Genomic DNA, 22,808 nt, shown 5'->3' on the forward strand with positions numbered 1-22,808 from the left:
TCGCTAACAAGAGAGAATTGACACCTTTTTAACGAGGCGTACATCAAAAACTCACAGAGCATATTCAAACTGCCATGTGGGACATTTAGAAAACAACATCAATCTTCTCATAAAAGTGTCAAAGCACTTTATTTGTTGGTAACAAAAGCCATCTTTGTGGTCCGAAAATATGCAGCTATTCGCTCCACATGTTTGTTTTTTTTCCTTCATGCCAGATGAAACAGTGTATCCTGTTTGAGTACGCTATTCTGGGAGCAGGACATGAATAATAGAGCGCCGGGGCCAACAATGGCCGTTACATTCCCTTTCTGCTGACCTGAGTGCGCCGATGAGCGTGAAAGACGCGTGGAGGAGTGTCTGCGATGCGGCCGTCTCGGAGAGCTGCCGGGCCCGGGTCGAGCCGGACCCAGCCGGGCCGTGGCATGATCCCAGTTCTCTTGGCTGCAGCCCAAGCCATTGTGATTTGTGTTCTTGCCATCTCGCCAGGTTGGAGCGCGTGCAGCCGCAGCAGGTTTGTAATTGAATGTAACACTCAGCGGCCTTTTTCTGCGAGGCGCCTACAAAAAGGAAACAATAGAATATGTGCATGGATGAGGATGAGTGTGGAACAACAGAAAAAAGCCACCATTTTACACAATAATGTGGAGTGATGTTCAATAGAAAAATAGATATTACTGTACAATTCACATCTCATCATACTGCGTCTCTGTTACAGACATTTCGCTTCATCAAATAGCTTCACCTCCCTCCTATTAATTAGTTTATAGTTCATTAGAGGGTGAAAAAGTTGTGCCTTTGGCCCAAGGTTCAGGGTTGCGTGTTTCCAGGTGGAGGAGGCCGGCTGTGACTGTCACAAAGTGAAAGCAAAATCTGCATGCCTCACAGGGAAAACTCCTCCTGTGATTAAACATTACCAGCTGTCCTCTGCTGAGCTCTGTCAACTTGTCAACTTGTGAGTTTTGGGTCAGCCTAACCTTGAAAGTAAAATGCCAGACACTGGTGACTTTACAGATCATTTCAGTGAGTTGCCGTATTATGGCCTCTTTCCTTTACCTTGTAAGAGAGAATATTACAAGGCCGCTTCTGTCAAAATTTGATGGATGACATTCTTAATTAGATTAGGGGGGTCATGTGTGGGTCATGACCCCTCCCTAATGAAGATTAATGACCCTTTAATGACTTCCAGATGTCATATAATGAGGGTTAATGACCTTTAATGACTTCCTGATGTCATTTAATGAGGGTTAATGACCCTTAATGACTTCCTGATGTCATTTAATGAGGGTTAATGACCCTTAATGACTTCCTGATGTCATTTAATGAAGATTAATGACCCCTAATGACTTCCTGATGTCATTTAATGAAGATGAATGACCCTTAATGACTTCCTGATGTCATTTAATGAAGATGAATGACCCTTAATGACTTCCTGATGTCATTTAATGAAGATTAATGACCCTTTAATGACTTCCAGATGTCATTTAATGAGGGGTAATGACCTTTAATGACTTCCGGATGTCGTTTAATGAGGATGAATGACCTTTAATGACTTCCGGATGTCGTATAATGAAGATGAATGACCTTTAATAACTTCCGGATGTCGTTTAATGAAGATGAATGACCTTTAATGACTTCCAGGTGTTATATAATGAAGATGAATGACCCTTAATGACTTCCTGATGTCATTTAATGAAGATTAATGACCCCTTAATGAAGATGGATGATGTGTAGGTGGTGTTCCTACCTGTTTTTGCAGATATCATGGCTGACCCGGGTTCAAATGCTAATTGTTTGGTTAACTTCCGGATCCGGTGCACGCCCCCCTAGATTGAGTGAATAATGAATAATAATGAGATTGAATGACGTGATCGGAGGGAGTGGTTTAGTATGGGTAAAAAGGATATAACAAGCGCTTCAACAGTCCGATAGAGCTACAGCGAGGATGGCGGGGAAAATCAATGTAATCAGCGAGACAAATGTTTCAGTGCAGATGGGACGCACTGGGACCGACTCGATTTTGGATGCGCCGCGTAAGAAGCAGATGTTTTTGCGACGTATTCAGAAACCCCCCGCAGAGTCTTTGGAGGAAATATGGTCTTTGGATCCATCTGCCTCATGGGGATACCGCTTCCTTTACGAGATGGGTGAGCTGTGTCTGTATTTTAGCATGGACGGTGTTGAAAATACATCACCTAGTGGCTATGGGACTCTAAACTCTAATGACTGGGGTATATTAAATCAACTGGTACCTCGAGTGTTGAAAGAATGTATGAAGTCGTCTGAACCATGGAATGTTTTAACATTTACATGGGTCTCGAGGACAACGCCTACAGGTCGTTGGTTTTTTAAGGTGAAAATTTATTCTAACAACCTGATAGAGACTGGTGATCGCACAAATCAGAATGAACTGTTTTTTACTTTGGAAGCATTTAACACTGAATGTGGTGTTTTTTTGAGGGTTTTGACCCTACCGTTGGCTGAATGGAATGAGAGGATGGATGCGCACTCTGAAAAAATCTCCACCCTCTTTTTGGACAGCCGGCATTGGCGAAACATTGTGGGTGTAAGGAAGGCGTTGACGTTTGAGTAGTCAACGCCCCTATGAACCGCCTACTCTGACGTCATAAGCCAACCCCCCTCAAGGACAGCCCCCCTACCACTTAGACAATGGGAAAATACGCCTCTTTACAACAAATCCCTCCCATATAACCGCCCCTATGTAATATAAGAGCAGGAGTCTCCAGCCGGACTACACTTTGCCTGAAAAAGCCAACGACGACAACGATGCCTCCTACCAGACAGAGTTCCAGACGCCTGGCAACATCGTGGACGCCTCTGGGTGCCCGGAGTGTGGTGCCTCTGGTGGAAGGATCGCGGCTTAAAGTCTCAAAAGGTACGCAGACAGAGAGCTCTGACTTTGAGGAGGGAAAGGACGTTGAGGCAGCCGCGACCCACCTTGAGCGAGAGCAGTTGGACTGTTCTCAGTACCCCGCGACTGCCGACGAGAACACCCCTCCGCCGGAGAACTCTCAAGAAGTGCAGCTGACCGATGAGTATATTGCCTCGCTGGAGTATTCACAACTGCTGATGACTCCTGAGGAACTCAATACCCGGCACGAACACCTACCTCCTCAGCAGCCTCAGGAGTCTCAGCAGCAGCAGCCTCAGCAGCAACTAACCTCTGACGGGGACGTTGTGGAGGGGTGCCCGCCAACAGCTTTGCCTTCACCTACAAACCTTGACAAGGACTGGGACCTTGTCTGGAACGGGCCCCCGGGCAGTTGGCTGTGTCGGGATAAGTACAACTGTATAAAACAGACTATAGGACATCTCCTCAATCAAGTTATAGTTAAATACAGTAGAGATGAATGTAATGGCTGTTTAATCAACCATCCCAGCCAGAGGCAGCACCAGTGTCTAGAAATAGACGATGATGAGTATTTTAGGAAACATTATCATCGTGTGATAGCATTGTTGTGCACGCCTAAATTCCTCCCCAGCATTCATTACATGTTGAACTTGCTTCATCTGACTACCGACATTAAGAAGGTCAAGACAGCGGCCGAGATTGTCCTGCTAGATCTCGAGCAAGAGAAGAAGATACTCGACAAGCTCGAGCAACTGGACGCCCTTGAAGGCCCCAGATCGCTGTCGAACGACCTCAAGACTCTGCTGGACAAGTACTACAATTCTAAATAGAGACACACGATGGGGAATATCTTCAGAAAATTGTTGTTTCGATATTACGGTTTGTGTAATTGGGCGGACATTCTGGAGAGAACCATTCTACATACTTCTGACCGAGACGGACGAATTGACAAAATGTTGTTGATTATGCAAAAAGTCAGATCATTGTCTCATTCGCTATTTCATGTATCTTGGGATTGTTTTGTCAGACGTGTTGTGAACGAGAGTCATATGGGTTTGGCCAATACAATTAAAGCCGTTCTGGATGCATGGTGTGATGACGTGGGTGTAGGTCACCTGGTAACAATTTTGACTCTGTTTGTTGATTCTGCAAAATACTGTCTAGAAAATAACTACCCTTTAGACTTACCTGTTGAATTAAAAGAATTTCAAACCGTCGTTGAATTAAAAGTTAGTCCCTATGTCTTATCCCGAGTCCTTGAGTATATTAATTCTTAGTATTGCCTTTTAGCATTATGCATGTAATCATTTTTACTATTGTGTATGATTATACTATGGAAATCATGTAATAAACCAAAAAAACCCAAAAGAAGTCATGTCTGTGTGAATTTATCAATAAATAATCGTTGCATATATCATTTAAATTCATTTTCTGATGATGATGGCTGAGAGGAAGTGTATGGAGAAGCTTTACTACGATGCCTCACACCCGGCCAGTTTTGGTGGTGTAGAGCGTTTACACTTAGGTGTACAGGATGTTATGGGTAAAAAAGTAAATCGTGATCGAGTCAGGGGTTTCTTAATCGAGCAAGATGCCTACACCTTACACAAACCCGCTAGAATCAATTTCCCACGAAACAGGGTTTTTGTCCCAAGGGCGCTGAATCAATTTCAGGCAGACCTCTGCGATATGCAGGCCCTGGCTGGCGTCAACGATGGATTTAAATATTTACTGACCGTCATCGATGTTTTTTCAAAAAAAGCCTACGTACGCATTTTGAAGGATAAGACGGCTCCGCAGGTAGTTAAAGCTTTTGAATCTGTTTTGTCTGAGAGTGGGACGCCTCGAAAAATACAGACCGACGCGGGTAAAGAATTTTTTAACAGACATTTTCAGAACCTGATGAAAAAACACAACATTGTTCATTTTGCTACTGCCAGTGATCTGAAAGCCCAGGTTGTTGAAAGGTTTAATAGAACTTTAAAAACTAGAATGTGGAGATATTTTACGGCCAGAAACACACGCAGGTATATCGACGTCGTACAAGATTTAGTAAGTAGTTATAACGAAAGCTACCATAAAAGTATAAAAATGAAGCCCAATCAAGTTACTGACGGAAATACTCAACAGGTTTTCCAGAATCTATACGGTAATATGCCGATAGAGCAAAGTGGGAAATTAAAAATGCGTTTTAAAACAGGAGATGTGGTGAGGATATCTAAATTAAGAGGAGTGTTTGATAAAAAATACGAGCAGAGCTTTACGGACGAATTGTTTACCATATCTGAATGTCTTCCTCGTTTTCCACCCGTCTACAAACTGAAAGATTATGACGGGGATGTCATAGAAGGATCGTTTTACGAAGGTGAATTACAGAAGGTGAGCGTATCAAAAGACCACACATTCCATATTGAGAAAATCCTTAAAAGGCGCACGGTGAGGGGGCAGAGACAATTCCTCGTTCGTTGGAAGGGATGGCCCTCGAAATTCGATAGCTGGGTCCCCGCTTCTCAGATTGTAGACGTTTAAAAAAAGAGTTTCAAATACAACTTGTATCAGAAGCCGGCATGGATCCCTTACACGATGGAGGATTCTACGTTACTCTACCTTCTAACGCTAGTATGGATGTGTATACGGACAACACAATCTCACAGTTCAGAGTGAATTTGGCCCAACACATTGATCTCGAAGGAAGTTGGGAGGTGGCCCTGACTGAGATTTCATACCCTCGTAGTTGGATAAACGTACCCGAAAACCAGACTACTTTCTATATAAAAGATATGACGCTTTCCAAAGCTAAGGATGCAAAGAACTCCGAGACAGCTAGGGGGTCTGATAACAACGAATTTGTAACCCACACCTTAGATATTACATCCGGGGAATATGAAGATCTTGACAAGCTACGAGAAGCGGTTCTGTATATTATAAAAAATAAAATAGGCAACCAAATTTTACTCCATTACGATATTAATATGCGGAAATTTCTTTGGATGTCGTCAACCGGATGTTATAAGATCCGCTTTAATGCACCGTTGGCTTACATACTTGGTATGAAGGAAGGACAATGGTTTACTATAAAACCTAATTGGTTACCTGCCCCGTACCCAGCCGATATAAAGGCGGGTCAATACCAGTTATACGTTTATACAGATGTGGTGCAACACCAGACGGTAGGGGATGCCTATGCTCCGTTATTGAGGACTGTTCCGATCGAAGGGAGATACGGGGAGTTTATTTTTAAAACTTTCAACCCTGCTTACTACCTGCCTATTAGTAGGAGACATATTGAAGAAGTAGGAATACAGATTAAGACGGATCAGAATCAGCCGGTTAATTTTAAATACGGAAAGATAATTATTACCCTGCATTTTAAACCGAGGTAAAAAACAATGGTCGTGATGGAGACACACCCTGACCTGTATCGCTTTGTTAATTATTACGAAACCCAAGCAGGAGGGTCGCTTCCGGGTTTTCACGGGGCCCCTGTGCAATATGGGCGAGGTTTGGGCTCCATTTTTTCTAAACTTTTCCGTTTTGTCGTACCTTTAGTCAAAAAAGGTTTTACAGTAGCGAAACCTCACCTGCAGTCGGCGGCTAAAAATATTGCCATGGATGTAGCAGGACGTGCGATGGAAAGAATACAGAGAAGAGAAAAGAATCAAGATGGATCCGGGTTAATGGTTTTGGCTCGAAGACCTTCGAGGAGACCGATAGGTCAGAGACTGGTTACTCATAAAAAGCGTAGGCGTGCAGTCAAAAGGAAATCAGTCTCAAGAAGGAAGCGCCGAAGAAGCAACGCCGACATTTTCTCTTAAACAATCTGACGAAAATGGCTCTTTTACATCACAAGTCGCAAGAATGCACTCTGTCGGAATTAGATTTGTTCTCACCCCCAATGACCCAACTTTCGATAGAACAAAGCCAATACGTCGAAATTTCACCCTTATCAGCTTTGACGGAGCAAGGACCCATTGAATTCTTCATACCGGGGGACGGTTCTAAATATATGGATCTCTCGGACACAATGCTTTACCTGCGTTTGCGAGTAACACACAGAGACGGCTCTCATCTGGGCCCCACCGACCACGTAGGCATCATTAACTATCCGTTAAACACAATCTTTACCCAAGTAGATGTTACATTAGGGGTAGACTCATCTCACAATCAAGCGCTACTCACCCTTACAGAGCTATGATTGAAACATTGTTAAACTTTTCAGAGGATTCTCTCAAAAGCCAATTTAGCACAGCCATGTTCTTCAAAGATACACGAGGGCGGATGGATTCAACATCGCTCACGGGCAACGATGTTAATGAAGGGCTGGTTCACAGAGCCCAATTGATTGAGGGGTCCAGGGAATTTCAACTCCTAGGCCCCATTCACTCGGATATTTTCTTTTGTGAGAGATACCTCTTAAATAACGTGGATCTAAGGCTAAAGCTAACAAGAGCCAGCGATGATTTTTGTTTAATGAGTCCCCCCGACGCTGATTGCTCTCTGAAGATAATAGGAGCCACCCTTTTTGTAAAAAAAGTAGCGGTCGCACCGGCCGTTTCTTTGGGTCACGCAGCGGCTCTCCACAAAGACAACGCGCTGTACCCCCTATCGAGGATCAACGTAAAGACTTACTCTATACCCCAGTTATCGAGGATCTGCCATCAAGACAATCTCTTTTTGGGACATACGCCAAAGTATGTGGTTTTAGCACTCGTCAATCACAGCGCTTTTGTGGGGCGGAAGAATTTAAATCCTTTTAACTTTGCCCACCACAATATTGAATACCTAGCCCTAACTCAAGAAGGGCGGCAGATCCCATCTAAGGCGTTTCAACCCCAATTTAACGCAGGAAACGCAGTGCGCGAGTTTCATAACTTGTTTACCTCGACGGGGAGGTTTTTAAAAGATTTACCTCTAAGTATAGACCACGAAGACTTTCAACAAGGCTATGCTCTGTTTGCCTTTAATCTAAATCCTAGCCAGGACACAGAGGCTTTATCCCCTGTGTCCAGCGGTACACTCAGATTGGAGATGAGATTCAGGACCCCGCTTCCCCATACCGCCACACTTATTGTGTACGCTTGTTACGACTCTATTTTAGAAATTAACTCGAAGAGGGAAGTGTTAATGGACTATTACTGAGGAGATGAACGGAAGGGAATTGGAGAGTTTGATGACACGTTTACAAGGACATTTATTTGGAGGCGTTTACGCTTCGGACGAGTTATCCTCCTTGAAACCCTCGCCCCCCATATACTATATAGTTAATACACACCCCCGCTCTAAACCCGGAGAACATTGGTTGGCTCTCACCTTGGAAAAGGACGACTCTGCATCTTTTTTCGACCCCTTCGGCTTTCCCCCTGATTTTAAATATTACCCACAAAGTATAAAGTCTTTTCTGGAAAAGTATTCTAACCGTATAATTTACCATAATCGCCAGTTACAACACGAACTGTCAGCGGCCTGCGGCCCTCATTGTGTGTACTACCTGAGCCACAGAGGGTGTGGAGAGTCTTACCAGGATGTGATGGACTGCTACACCGACGATGTAATCAAGAATGATGCTATGGTATCTGCTTTTGTTCGGCGACACCGGTTTTTTACCTGCAAACCATGCGGAGGACAAAAATCATGTTCTTTCAACAAATTTAAAAAATGTCATTGTCTGTAACGGATTATGTTTTTCAAATCATTTATTCAATAAAAGCAATTTAAAAGGCAATACAGAGTGATGTGTTTTTCCTTACATAAAATAAGTGTCATATTTAAAACCCCTCCCACTTTATAGTCGAAGCAGTCCGTTTTCTTTTCTTTTTCCCGTTTGAAGATTCCTTAACAATGGGATTAGGTGTATATGAGCCGTTTTTTAGACGTCTCAACTCCTCGCGTGCATGTGGGTTAGAAACCGTTGTTTCGGGTATATTGAGTTCTGAGAGGGTGTGTAGAAACTCGCTCCAACCTCTAGGACCTTGCGATGAAACATTCTTGCCGATGAGATGTTTGAGTAAATCAGTCATGTGGGATCCTCTGACGGGCTTACCTCTGAAGATGAATTCGCTGCGAGGAGTCCAACCTCTTTCGTCGGTAGACAGTTTTCTTAAAACATAATCGGCGTTTTTACGGTAACGAGGAGGGATTGTTTGGACGATGTCGAGCCAGGCTTCATTCTCCAAACCCGTCGCTTCATCTGATGGGGATGTGTTTGATGTCTCAGCAGGTAGAGTCAGGTTGATTGGTCGTCGTTCGTTTTCCCCTTGTTTGAGCAACCCTAAATATCGTTGCATCAAGGATTGGTACTTTTTAATTTTCTCATACTGGTCTAGAGAACTATCTTCTAGGACCTCCTTCATTTTAAAATCCAAATTACGCTCCGCCGTCTCTCGAATGGTTGGTTCCGGCCTGCTTAAACGTTCCAGTTGGTGAGGTGAGACAAGAATCATTTTCTGAGCTGTTCTCAAACTCATGTTGGTTAAAGTTTATTTATTTATTAGACCGCCTAAAAGACTTCCGAGGACAGGGGCGAATGCCCCCAACAAGGGTAAGATAAAACCACCCTTTTGAATCAAGACCGCACGTTTTTTCTTCAGACTTTTTTTCTTATCGGCCAATTCTCTGATCACCTTCTTTTGCTTTTTTAGCCTCTTATACTGCGAAGGACTCAGCGGTATGTGACCTTTTAAGAGATTTAGAGCAATCTCGCAGAGAGCTTTCACCAAGCTAGCGGGACCGCGCAAAAGTATGTCTTTACGTTTCTTGGGCTTGGCGTGAAACAAAGTTTTGAGCAGCGGAGCATTTCTTTTTAAAAGCTTCGACATCTTATTAAGTCTTGGGTATGTAGACGGTAGGCCACTGATGAGCTAGTAAGCCCGTCCTCAGTCTATATTGATCTGGACATGTCGGGGTTAAATCCACTAATAAATACCCGTGAGCGTCTTTGGTAGCGTCTTCAAAGCTTTCCAAAAAATACTTTTTCTTTGAGGGAAATATCTGATTAGCCAAAACACTCGTTTGTAATTTATCACGCGGGTTTTTAAACAACACCATATAATTACTGTTGAGGCTGATTGTCCGGCTGTATTTACCTTGATGAAAAATGTTCTGCGTTAACATGATGACGCTCATATTCCTATGATGTCTATATTGGGTAAAAATTCTTACCACCTCAGGGTGGTCCGACGCCTGAAAGATGACGTCGTCCAGAATAACCAAATGACTTTGACGCGCTGGAAACAAACTTTCATCCTCAAAAGAATCAGGGAGACCTTTCACAAAGTTAATATTTTTATTCAGCTTTTGAAGTTCCTCGTACAGAGGTTGAAAAGAAGTGTAGATCCATACAACATTGTCAGGAAGACTTTTCATAACATGGTTACAATTTTCCAAGATACTTTTTACAAAATATGTTTTTCCACACCCGCTTGGTCCAGATATTAAACAAGAAAAGGGGGGTTGAAGCCTCGGATCAAAATCAACTTGATTTAACTCCATTTCACAAAACACACTAATAACCGAAAGGCAGGGTGTGTCCGTGGGGGATAAGACGTCTCTTGTCATATACTACCCTGAACTTTTTCATGAATGACATGTTTTTTAGGTGAAAACCCTTTTTGTTACGCACGATAGTGTGTTGAGGCGTTTCAATCGTTCTGGTTTGTGTGCCTGATGAGTCAATGTACCCTTCGACTAAATTCTTGATGCTGTCAAAATTGACGCGTTTGCAAGTGTCATGGGTCTGTGTGATACCTTTTACCTTCATTACCGTTTTCATGCTGTTCCTAGTTTGGTAGGCGTAACTTTTAGGACCCGCTGAAACAAACTCCTGAATGCTATCTCCTCCCAACTCGTCAGTCAAATCCCCCAAATAGTCACCTAATTCCAAAGGACTTTCGCCGTCTTTGACTACATAGACGAGGCTGTCCGTGTCGGTGTACAAAACACTCGTCTGCAGTCGCTCCAAATATGCGTACATTTTTAGACGTGCATAAGCCGTGGTCATGCATGCTGCAAAGATGTTAGCGGTTTTGGAGGGGGGGACGTTGCAACGTCGGTGGTAGCTGTACTGCACGATCGACCTTTGATCGTTGAGGAAGTGAAAGGCTTTGATCTCGTACAACCCCGAAAATAACAATTCAAAGAAGCGTTCTGTGCTGCTTACAATCTCTGTTTTATCCAAATTATCACGCTGTCCCAATTTGCCCCAAAAGTTGTTGAGGCATAATTTAGACACCTGCCTCTTACCCGCATTCACATTTATTTTTGAGGGGTCTAGTCTAATACCTTGGTGAGTCTCATAGTTTTCGATGTACTTTTCCCTACCTGCCTGATCAACGACGTAGGAAGGATACCCCGAGGCCTCTTGCTTCCCTTTAAGGAATGTATCGATGTATGCTTTGAAGACGTCGCTACTCGACGAGTCAAAATGCCACACCTCCGTAATTTGTGATACGGTGTAGCCCAGCTCGAGAGCCTTGTTGAATTCAGGCGTAACCCAAACACCGGTTAAGGCTCTCTCGTCATCGTTATGCGAACACGAACTTTCTTGATTGTTAAGTTCTGCGCACGTGCGACAAAGTGTAAACACCAGTTTACCTCTTGCCGTTTTGTAGGGCAGCAGGGGGAAATAGAGGCCTCGTGGAGGGTTGACTTTAGCTCTGATGAACCCGAAATACTTTTGGGGGTCATCGAAATTGTCGTGAATGATGGTAGGATGTCCTAACGGATAGGCACATGTGCTGTTGACAAAAGGATAAAGCGATGTAACATCGACGTACATTACACGTTCACCGGGGGCAGCCGTATAATGTAACACAAAGGCATTCGTTCTCCCTCCAAAAAGAGCTTTACGTGGTATAAGAGGCTCAGGGAATTTTGAATTGCGCAAGAACTCTCTTATATCCGGATTTGACTTTTTTAACCGCAGCCACTCATGCTCCCACATCAACACAAGCTGTACACCGTGCTTGACTTTTAGATCCTGTATTTTCTTTTTAACCCTGTCAAACTTTTCTTGAAACGGTCGTTTACTCATAGGACACTTTTGAGTAGGATCGTAACATTCACGGCATCCGTGATAGAAACATCCGAGATATTCCCATACATATTTTACGCCGTCTATCAAAGCGTACCCGTCTACATAGTACTGCCCGATCTTGACCTCCCCCTTGTTTAAGGCGTGAATAATAGGTATTTTTTGGCTGTGCGCCACCCACATTAGGTATTGGATCGAGTCGCGTGAGAATGATTTGGATTGTTGTATGTAATTATCGGTCGGCGTAATAGCCAATGTTTTAGGTGTTAGGAAATTGTTCCGGAACACCTTCATGCAGGAGGAGGCGATAGTTACAGAATTGAACGGGTCTGTACCAGTCGCATTAAGAAACTCCTCTCTAAATTTCTCACAAGCTGTCGCCAAAATATTCACATCATTTCTACAGTACATTAGAGCTTCCTGAGCAAAATTGAAGGTTCCCTTACACGCTACCTCGTACCATTCAAAAAACTTTGTACGATGGACCGTCGACATACGCTCTATCCCATAATATTTTGGATCAGGGTAGGGACCGATGTAATTTAAATGGTCTAAAGAGCTAAAGCCATGGGGGAAATACCCTTTAGTTTGATCGATGAAACCTAGAGCTTTAGGCAAGGAGCTGAGGGGCATCGTGAGGAAGGACAAGGAGTCGATGTACCCCAGTTTGTAGTCCGTATCTGAGAAACAAATGACTTTGCTCCCTTGCATAATGACGCTGACATTAACCCCCATGTCTACCATTTTGTTTAGAATGATGTAAGCGTCAAAACCTTTGGCGTTGTGAGCGATTAGTTTAGACTGTTCAAAACGAGGGTTCCTGACATAATCAAGAAATTGTTCGACGCAATCAAGACCCAACCAATGTTTTTCCGCCCCCTTTGTCGATTTGGTACACACTAGGTAGGGTTTGTGTTTACCGTCAGCACCTACGAATGTTTCAAAATCGTAGTAAATTATTTGTTTACAAGGCGCTTCCGGTTTTAGAGGCTGCATGTAACACAGATGAGGGTTTCCTCTCGCCTCATCACCGCCCTTAGGTAGAACCTCTCCACATACTGTGCATTTGGCTTGAGGGCATTTATGTTTAACATTCTCCCCCTGTGATTTGACGTAATATTCCACACTGCATTCGCTACATTTTTTGTATTTCTCACAGTTGCTAGTCTCGGATTTTGAGGTCTGTCTGCGTTCTTTGTGTTTAACGAAGCAACTCTCGTTCTGACATATTTTGTTACAATCGTTACAATGAATGGCTTTGAACGGTTGTTGTTTGCAGGTAGGGTCGAGACAGATGTGACAATGCCCCTCACAACTATGTTGTTCTTGGTTTTTATGCCCTTTGTAACATTGTCTGCAAAAGTAGGATTTCCCTATGAACTCCTTAACCGATTTTATTCCATAATAGTGTCCGTCTAATAGCAGTAAGAACACTGAGTCCTCTGATTTGGGGTATTGCGTCTCAAAAAAAGACAGGGGGCGTTCGCAATCCGCTCTATAAGTTATAACGATTTTGCGTTTCACAAGCGTTTCAAATTTGTGTACGTCCCTCAGACTAACGGCAGTCTCACAAGTCAACCCCACGCTTTGCTGTAAATAACGAGCCCTCTGTGTAGCCTGATCAACAGTCAACGATCCGTCAAGCAGGTATGCTAACGATCTAGCAAAGCATAATTTATCATTTTTGTCATACGTTATGTACAAACATCTCTTCTTCTTTTGAACCATTTCATCATTTGTAGTCAAAATTAGTTTGCGTTTGGCACCTCCTCCGCCATTAACATCAAATACAATCTGTACAACAAGTTCTAGACTATTGTCGGCCAGTACCTCTGTATTAGATTGTGCGATGCGATCTAGCAAATTATGGACTGCGTCAGTTACGTCATTCGGGTCATTAACAGCATCTAGGTAACAGTGCTCCCTCACATTTTCACCCACTATTTCTGCTTGGACTATATCACCGCGACTAGTCGATCTGATTACCTCCTGCACAGCTTCATTCAAATTATTGCCAATGTTTGTGTAGAAGGCTGCAAAATCAAGGGGGTCTTCGGGTCTCGTTGTATTTAGACGTCGTCTTATCTCCAAGTTGTTAAAATTCGGACGCCTAACTTGTCCCCCCACCTGTCTGTTTGTGTCTGAAGATTGTTGCAAGGTGGATTGTGTACTGGGGGTTGGTGCTGGGGGATGTTCTGCTTGAATGTGTCGATGTACCCGAGACTGTTGTTGGAGGTCTTGTCTAGCTGGTGTACTACTACCACCAGCTTCTATCTGTTGCGTTTGATTGTGCGTGTATGGTTGGTATTGAAAGTTTTGTGTATTTGACACAAGTGTCTGCTGGCAATGTGTACTTCTGCTACCTTCTACATGTTGCGTTTGATTGTGTGGGTGTGGCTGGGAATGTTGTGAAAATGATACAGAGGATTGCTGTTGGTCATTTCTATGTATGTCTGGTTCAAGTATGTCCTCAACGGCTTCGCCGTTTGAAGATGACTGGTTAAGACGTGCAAGAGCCCTCTCTAAAGGATTAAAGAAATCAATAAAATCCTCAATGTGTCTTATAGCCACAAACGGATCGCCATCATCGCCGCCGATTTCATCAGGCATTTGAAAAGGCTCGATTTGCATAGAGATCTCATCGTTTAAGGCATCTACAATTTCAGCCAAACCTTGACCTACATTATCTAAATCCATGTCACCCCCCTCAGAGTTTTCCATTTCAGATTCGCTTTCAATCGGTGGAAACCCGACGAATTCACCTTCCTCTTCGGCCCTCACGTTTTCACGCCTTAATATCTCTTCTTCTTCTTCTCCTTCTTCTTCTTCTTCGTCAGATATTATTATGACCTCAGGTTGAGCAGTCTCTGGGACCGTCTCGCTCAGTATATCACCACCTATAATCATACAACATTACCGGTTCATTTAAAAAATAGTAATACATAGGTTTTATTTTATTTTAAAAAAAAAGGAAATTTACCGTTCACTCCTGCAGGTAATTCGTCATCCAATTCTTCCTCATCACTCGTAATTACGAAAATCTCCGGCTGTCTAACCCTCTCGTTCACATCCTCATTCAATTCTGTAAATATCCATTACTAACAGTTAATTTTAAAGCAAGAAAAAGCTCTAAACGTTTCAAAAAAAGAAATACTTACGCCGGATTCCTGTCACAACATCGGCATCTTGTGACGCTGAATAATAATACAGTTGAATTTCATCCAACAACGCTTCTAATTCTGTAAAAATTCAAATTTAAAATAAGAAATACGAACTCATTCACTCATTCAAAAAAAAAAATAAATAAAAAAAAAACTCTCCTAACTCTATAAAATTAAAATAAAAGTAAAACAAAAAATACATATTAATACAGACTTATTCCAAAATCTCTCATAACTTAAAAATAAAATAAACGCTATAAGTATAAAAATAAAGTCATGCATCATTCCATTAAATAAATAAATCACTCACTAAGATGCTTGCTTTTCCAGAAGCTTCATTAAGATGTAGGGGTTTTTTATTTCATAGCAAAAACATTAATAGAAGTGAATATAAGTGCCACATTTGTATGAGTATATATACATATATAGATAATATCAAGAGTTAATTACCTGGATTCATCTTGGAAGCTCAGAGCCGATACCTCTTGAGAATTTTTCAGAGAAGTGAGTGTGGCATTGCGAAGGCCTCATATTTATACATAGAGGAGGGTGTGCAAAACGCAATTTAAAATCCATAAATTTCTATTAGACCCTCAGAAATGACCCTCACAATTAGTTGCGTGTCCGTTCTTCTTCAGCCTAATTTAATTTTATGACCAGCAACCCCTCTGTTCTCACAGGGGGTGAGGAGACCTGCTCACCATTTTCCTTTTGTAAAATTGATACTGATATAAATGTAACCGTCAGAGTACATGCTTATTTTTGTAATATATTTTAGGAAGCGTTGTCTTTCAAACTAACAACATTATAGCCATCGTTTACCTCACACTTCTTCAGCCGCCCGTCTGTCCTCACACTTCTTTGACCCTCATGCAGCCATATATGCGCGTACGCGCACACAAGCACAGACATACATTTGACCTCCCCATGAATCTTTGACTGCATATGCGTCCCCCTACTCACAGAAATATTGAACAAAAATGTCAGATAGTAACTATATCAGTAAGGGGAAATTATATAGTTTTATCCGTTTATTTTCAGATTCAACCCCAGCAGTCACGAACGACTCTTACAACATTTTTACATATAATGTATAACTTCATATTTTTTAATTTCATAATACCAACCACCGTATCACAGTTTAACCTTACCTTATACTTCTTGTTTTACAACCTCTAAAAATACAATCTTTGAGCCGTGTTTGTGCATACTTTTCCCCCTTCACCATAATAGAAATGGCTAGTACTTTTCCCCCGGCGGTTTTACCCATACTAAACCACTCCCTCCGATCACGTCATTCAATCTCATTATTATTCATTATTCACTCAATCTAGGGGGGCGTGCACCGGATCCGGAAGTTAACCAAACAATTAGCATTTGAACCCGGGTCAGCCATGATATCTGCAAAAACAGGTAGGAACACCACCTACACATCATCCATCTTCATTAAGGGGTCATTAATCTTCATTAAATGACATCAGGAAGTCATTAAGGGTCATTCATCTTCATTATATAACACCTGGAAGTCATTAAAGGTCATTCATCTTCATTAAACGACATCCGGAAGTCATTAAAGGTCATTCATCTTCATTATACGACATCCGGAAGTCATTAAAGGTCATTCATCCTCATTAAACGACATCCGGAAGTCATTAAAGGTCATTACCCCTCATTAAATGACATCTGGAAGTCATTAAAGGTCATTAACCCTCATTATATGACATCTGGAAGTCATTAAAGGGTCATTAATCTTCATTAAATGACATCAGGAAGTCATTAAGGGTCATTAATCTTCATTAAATGACATCAGGAAGTCATTAGGGGTCATTAATCTTCATTAAATGACATCAGGAAGTCATTAAGGGTCATTAACCCTCATTAAATGACATCAGGAAGTCATTAAAGGTCATTAACCCTCATTATATGACATCTGGAAGTCATTAAAGGGTCATTAATCTTCATTAGGGAGGGGTCATGACCCACACATGACCCCCCTAATCTAATTAAGAATGTCATCCATCAAATTTTGACAGAAGCGGCCTTGTAATATTCTCTCTCTTGTACACTTGTACAGTACTGAATACACTGCATTATACACATGTAGGGGAACGGATGGAGTGGAATTGGAGAGGATGCAAACCGATAATCCCTCTATAAATACATGTACATGTATGTTAGTTATACCTACACTAAATACACTACGTTTTATCAGAGGGGAAAAAAAACAACACATTTGACCAGAAATTAGATCTATAATAAGAACATTTAAATACAACAACAGCAACATATTTTAATGCATTTCAGTATTATTCTGTACTGTATTCACTTTTACTGTTTGTGGTATTTGTGGTGTTAGAATAGTATAAACGTGTACTAACCTTGGCACCTCTTGGGAAAATGAATTCCAGAGATTTAGTATTTCATACTATATATTATATATAATATTATGTACAGGAAGAAAATGATAGTTTTGGTTAAAGTCCTTGCAAAGTTAAAACAAATACTTTAATGACTAAAAAAAATAAAAAATCTGTAACAGTTTTTCCACCAAGAAAAGCTGATGCTACTTTGTCTAGCATCCTTATGCTTACTAATAACCGCCTGTTTGGTTACATATACTTTATCCGTTTAAAAGCCTCTGTAGAATGAATATATGCCACTTGGTTTGTCGAGGGGCTTTTCAACACCGCAACGAAGCACTCTGAAGTGGCCGTGCAGCATACTATTCGAAGAAAACATGCAATTTGGGGATGTTGGCATAGCTAGCTAGCATGTCGCCATTGCTAGCGAGCTATAGGCTATATACAGATAACCACTAACATCATGTTCTCTGACAAACTGAAATGGTGAAAAACAGTTCAATGATGTACACAATTCAGTAGTCTACCACAGAAATTTTCATCTTTGCACATGCTTTCAGTGTTTCGCAAACGTTTGTATTATATTTAGAAACACATTTTTTTAATTGACTTGACACCTTTGTACTTCTAAATCTTCTGTCCTCTCTCTAATGTACAAATTCACATAGAAGACAAATGCTGCACTAAAAGTAGGCCAATTACCAGTCACTATGAATAAAGACATTAATGCAATGTGGCAGAAGCCAAGACAAGCAGCGAAGGCAGGGTGTCTTCTATCAGCTAACATGAACTCAGAGGGGACACGTAAACAAGCCCCCCTCTATTACATAAGTACGCTCTTCCTACTGGAAGCATCTCTTGTTTTGTGGACTCACCCACTCTTTGTCACGTTAACTCAGCCTTTCAGACTGGAAAAATTGTTTTGCTTTTTGTCCAAATCATTTTTGGTACACCTGCGAACAATCAATGGAAGATTAAATTAAATTCACACACAGCCCTGCCGATTTTTGCACATTTTAGTTTCATCCTGAAATTTCATGGTTTATTTTTCCAGTTTGATGGAGATGCTTGTGTCATGTGCACTGCACTCATGTAAAAATCACACAGTGGAGCGCAGGGACTCACTGCAGTAGGTGTTACCAACAAGCCACCCCCCACTACTCAATCAATGTCGAGATAAAATGTGAGCACGACAGATGCTGCCGGTGCGAGACGGGTTAGTGAGGTCAGATTAAGATCCATACGCTGACCTTCTCTTTCGTCCGCCTTCTTGCTCGCGCAGTCCCGATCATCAAGGCTATCAATAGGGACTAATGAGTGTTAATGGTCCTATCCTGGCAGAGCGCTATCGCTCACCCTATGGCCCAATGCTCACCGGGGCCACGTTGGGTTGTTGACGAGTCCTCTCAATAATACGGCAGGCTGTTTACAACGTATCAACAACTGTCGTTTTGTTTGTGTATTCTTCACTAAGAGTTTTGTGGTTTTGTGAAGTAATCACAGGTTTGTTTGTTTTTTAAATCATAGCACCATTTATCTCATTTAGTTTCTATCATCGCATATTTCTTAAAAATAATCCACTGACCTTTATGTTGTGTCATTTTTTGTTGAACATTTTATATCCTTGCATTGATTTGTGCGTCCATAGCCTTCATGTTTCTTGTGCTCCTTCATTTAATAAACAATGTTTTTGTTCATTTTGCTTCTGAGTCTGCTTTGGGATCCAGTTTCGCAGCATATCCATTTCCTGACATTCGCCATCCAAGTCATCAAAATGACCGTTTGACTCACATTTTAGAGAAGAAATTAGAGATTATTGAAGGCGTCAATCCTCTATCATCCTGCATTTTAAGGCTACAGAAAGCACGGATCAGTACACCATCACACTGTACAATAGTTTTACCTCAATACAGTTATTAGGGATGTGACGATAAGCGCAATATCGTGACATCGTGATATTAAAACTGCCACAATATCATCGTCGTCATGTTCACAATATTTAAATGCAACACATCTGTTATAAAACTCAGGTTGATTTGCATTTGTGCAGTTCTAGCACCTTCTGGTGGCTAATTTTATAGTGCAATTTAATTTTCATTATGGATGTTTTGGCCCTACTATGTTTAAAATCTATACTTCTGTAATTGTCAGATGAAGGGGAACATAATATGCCTGTGAAGCAAGTCTATATGTGGAGGAATTCAATGTGTGCGTACGTTAACAACATAATAATAACATAATAATAATATTAATAATAATAATAATAATAATAATAATAATAATAATAATAATAATAATAATAATAATAATAATAATAATAGTAACATAACATTGCTGTTATGTACAAAAACCCAATATTGTTTTTGTTTTTTTTTTTAGTATGAGCCCATTTTTTTACAATATTGTGACCCTTTTTAAATATCGACAAACTTTCCACAATATCGTGATAATTATCGTATCGTGAGCTTCATATCGTGACGTTTGGATATTGGTACATCCCAAACAGTTATATTATTTATTTTTTAATGTTTGTATTATTTTATTTTTAAATGTGTTTAAAAAATTTAAACTTAAAGTCAGCTTGATAAATGCTATAAAACCAAAAGTTGGGGTTGAGTCCAAACCAAAGACTATCCTAGCTGACTTGGGTGAGAGGCGAGACACCGCACGCCCTGGACTGGTCACCTGAACATGTGTTTTTTGAGTGTGGGAGGAACCTGTAGAAAACCCTAGCAAGCATGGACAAATCATACGCACTTCAAACAAGAGGGTCTGTATTCGATTGAGGATTGGATGGTGAAAAATTTTGCAGTTAGAAATCTTTTGCTGTGTTTCTGCCCTCTTTTCCCCCTCATGTGGGTCTTTGTGCTTTGCAGGCTTTAAACAGCAGAACATGAAGTAAATAAGTCCTATTGCATTTTCGCTGCAGTCGGTCATCTTTTGTCTTTTCTCCTGAATGCAATTATGAGCACATTCGGAGCCTTGGGTGAGCTTTTATGCATCGTGTTACAAATGTGCAGGCTCACCAAGGCTTGCAAAAAAGTGATTCAGCCATGAACTGTGAAAATGTCAGCCCCTATAAATAACACTTCTGCACAGAGCCTGCTACATCTTAATGTGTGCACTTCGTACTGTATATTTAGATGATGGTGAACATTATAGCGGGCTATTTATGTCGCACGGTGCACTTTTGTGGTCCTCAGAATAAGGCTGCAGCCCAGGGTTTAATAAGCCTCCCTCAGTCTGCCTCGGTTAGACTCAAAGGCGAGTAGCAGCCGCCTGCAGTGCGCAACAACAGCTCCAAATCTGATCCACTTGGACAAGTCAATGCGAGGGTGTAATACTTGTGCAAAAAATATGGCCTCCATTTCCATCTGATATGTCTGTGCTTCCTATCTTTGATATTTCAACGGAACTGCGATTACAATATGTGCATTGATTTATCACTTACAGTATCTTTAAACAGGCTGATTGAAAAATTCAGGCACAAATCAAGTACTCGAAACTTGAAATGCTGACTGGATTACTGATATCCTTGCTGATGTAATGAACATTCAATTTATTTCAGCAGACTTTTAAGAAATAAAGTTGGATGATGCAATTGTGGGAATGCTGAAGCATTCCCACGTTATTGTGATTTTTATTCTCCACACTTTTTTTGCCGTGTAACAACTCCCACTCAATACTTCCGATTTACACTGTTCAAAATTCAACTTAATTCAAAAAATTCAAGCCTCCCGGGTTATATATCATCGGATTCCACATTGCTTACAGTATTCGCACAATTTAACGTTAAATATCAACTTTTCCCCATTCATTTTCAATGAGACAGACAGTGAACTTTCCATACCCACTTCCATACATATAACTTATCATCATTACCAGGTGTCTGATACTGCTCTGTGGCATAGTTGGTGAAGTGCATTGTCCAGTAACCTCGAGATCATAATTTCACATTTTATCTCTCAATTTACTTCATAAGCATTCCACATGCATTCACATCTTAGCATTAACCTATTAGCATTCAGCTTTCAGCATTCCTACACAATTTCTCCAGAAATTGCACTTAGTCTAGTGTGTTAATGTAGTTGTGTGTAATAGGGATGGGCGAGTCGGGCCAATATATGGCTTTATTTCAAGTTATTGGTACTCGAACTTGGGGGGGGGGGGGGGGGGGGGATCTAGAATATCCAAATCACTAGAATTCGGTGCATCGGTACTTGCTTTTGCTATCGGTGACTACTCAAGAATTGAATAGTCGTATTGGAATCAGTCTAAACAAATTGATATCGAACATCCCTACTTATTATACACAAATGTTTTGGTCTAATAAGTTAGCCATATGCTAAAATGAAGGAAAATAAATGATAAATTAACATGAAAGACGGACAGATTAAGAGATTATGTCCTCCACCGAAAGTATACAAACAAGAGTTATTTCTGTTCATAATTCTAAACATATCCAGGCTCCTACACTGGATTCCTTGAAACAACTACACCATCTCAGTTCACTGCATGTCTGCTAGCACAATTTGGACTCATGCAGCTATTTATTTGCACACCCTGCCTGAGGCTTAATTACATTTGCACAGTTCACAAGGTCCCAAGTTGTCGCCTTCGGACAGACCTCCCGAGCAGAATGTCGAAATATGACGCACGTAAAGAAAAGAAGCTTCTATTGGTCAGAGGCTGATCTTGGTAATAAACAGAGAGATATATATGGAGGGAGACTTAAAACAGAAGCTCGATGTTTCATCCTCGGGGCTGTTTGCAAGCATGTCCGCAACGGAAGCACGCTCACATGCGCTCGCACATGCACACTGAGCCCCGTGTACCATACAGACGAGCATAAAGAGACAGAGAGGGAAGCACAGTTGACTTCCTCTGTCGTTACTCACACCTGCAGTAGGATGCAATCTCCATAGCAACAAGACTTGGCAACAGTGTGCATTTGATATTTGAGGTTGTGATCTTTAATACCCCCCTTTTCCCTCCCTTTTTTCCCCGCAATGTTTGGCAGAAATTTGTGTTCCTCGTGTAACAATAAAGTGGCTTTCTGTTCTCATAATTTGAATGTGCAATGGCATTAACACTGATCAAATGAGCAGTAATCAACTGGAGAGGTGCTTAAGAGGGAAACAGTTTGAGAAAGACCCTGAGCTCTATTAAAAACATTTAAAAAAGCCTAACAGATCCTTTCGCATTGTTTGTGTGTCGTTAAATCAAGTGTGACTTTTGGGGTATTTTCTGCTGCAGGGCCTGCACTATATTTAGCTCTGGGGAAAAAAATGAGACTACGTCAAACTTATTACTTGAGATACAAGTGACCTGACTCATGAGTTTTTCAAGATACGAGATGTCATTCAAACAATTATTTGCTTTGACTTGCG

The 22,808-nt window shown here is 41.3% G+C and overlaps 1 protein-coding gene and 1 long non-coding RNA gene across 4 annotated transcripts in view; both read right to left on the bottom strand.

Annotated features, from left to right (window-relative positions):
* LOC144016170 (uncharacterized) overlaps positions 1 to 22,808 on the bottom strand; it is a 43,851-nt gene that overhangs the window by 917 nt on the left and 20,126 nt on the right. For all 3 annotated transcript variants that reach the window (XM_077516949.1, XM_077516950.1, XM_077516952.1), the window contains one exon: positions 317 to 557. In XM_077516949.1, the coding sequence (XP_077373075.1) occupies positions 317 to 557 (241 nt within the window). The remainder of the gene's footprint in view (positions 1 to 316; positions 558 to 22,808) is intronic.
* LOC144016169 (uncharacterized) lies at positions 14,569 to 15,920 on the bottom strand. The gene is made up of 3 exons (XR_013282856.1): positions 15,056 to 15,920; positions 14,878 to 14,979; positions 14,569 to 14,794 (listed from the first exon to the last, which is right to left on the bottom strand). It is a non-coding gene; the product is annotated as an uncharacterized LOC144016169 (long non-coding RNA).

Source organism: Festucalex cinctus, chromosome 3, assembly GCF_051991245.1.
Source record: "Festucalex cinctus isolate MCC-2025b chromosome 3, RoL_Fcin_1.0, whole genome shotgun sequence".
Lineage (NCBI taxonomy): Eukaryota > Metazoa > Chordata > Actinopteri > Syngnathiformes > Syngnathidae > Festucalex > Festucalex cinctus.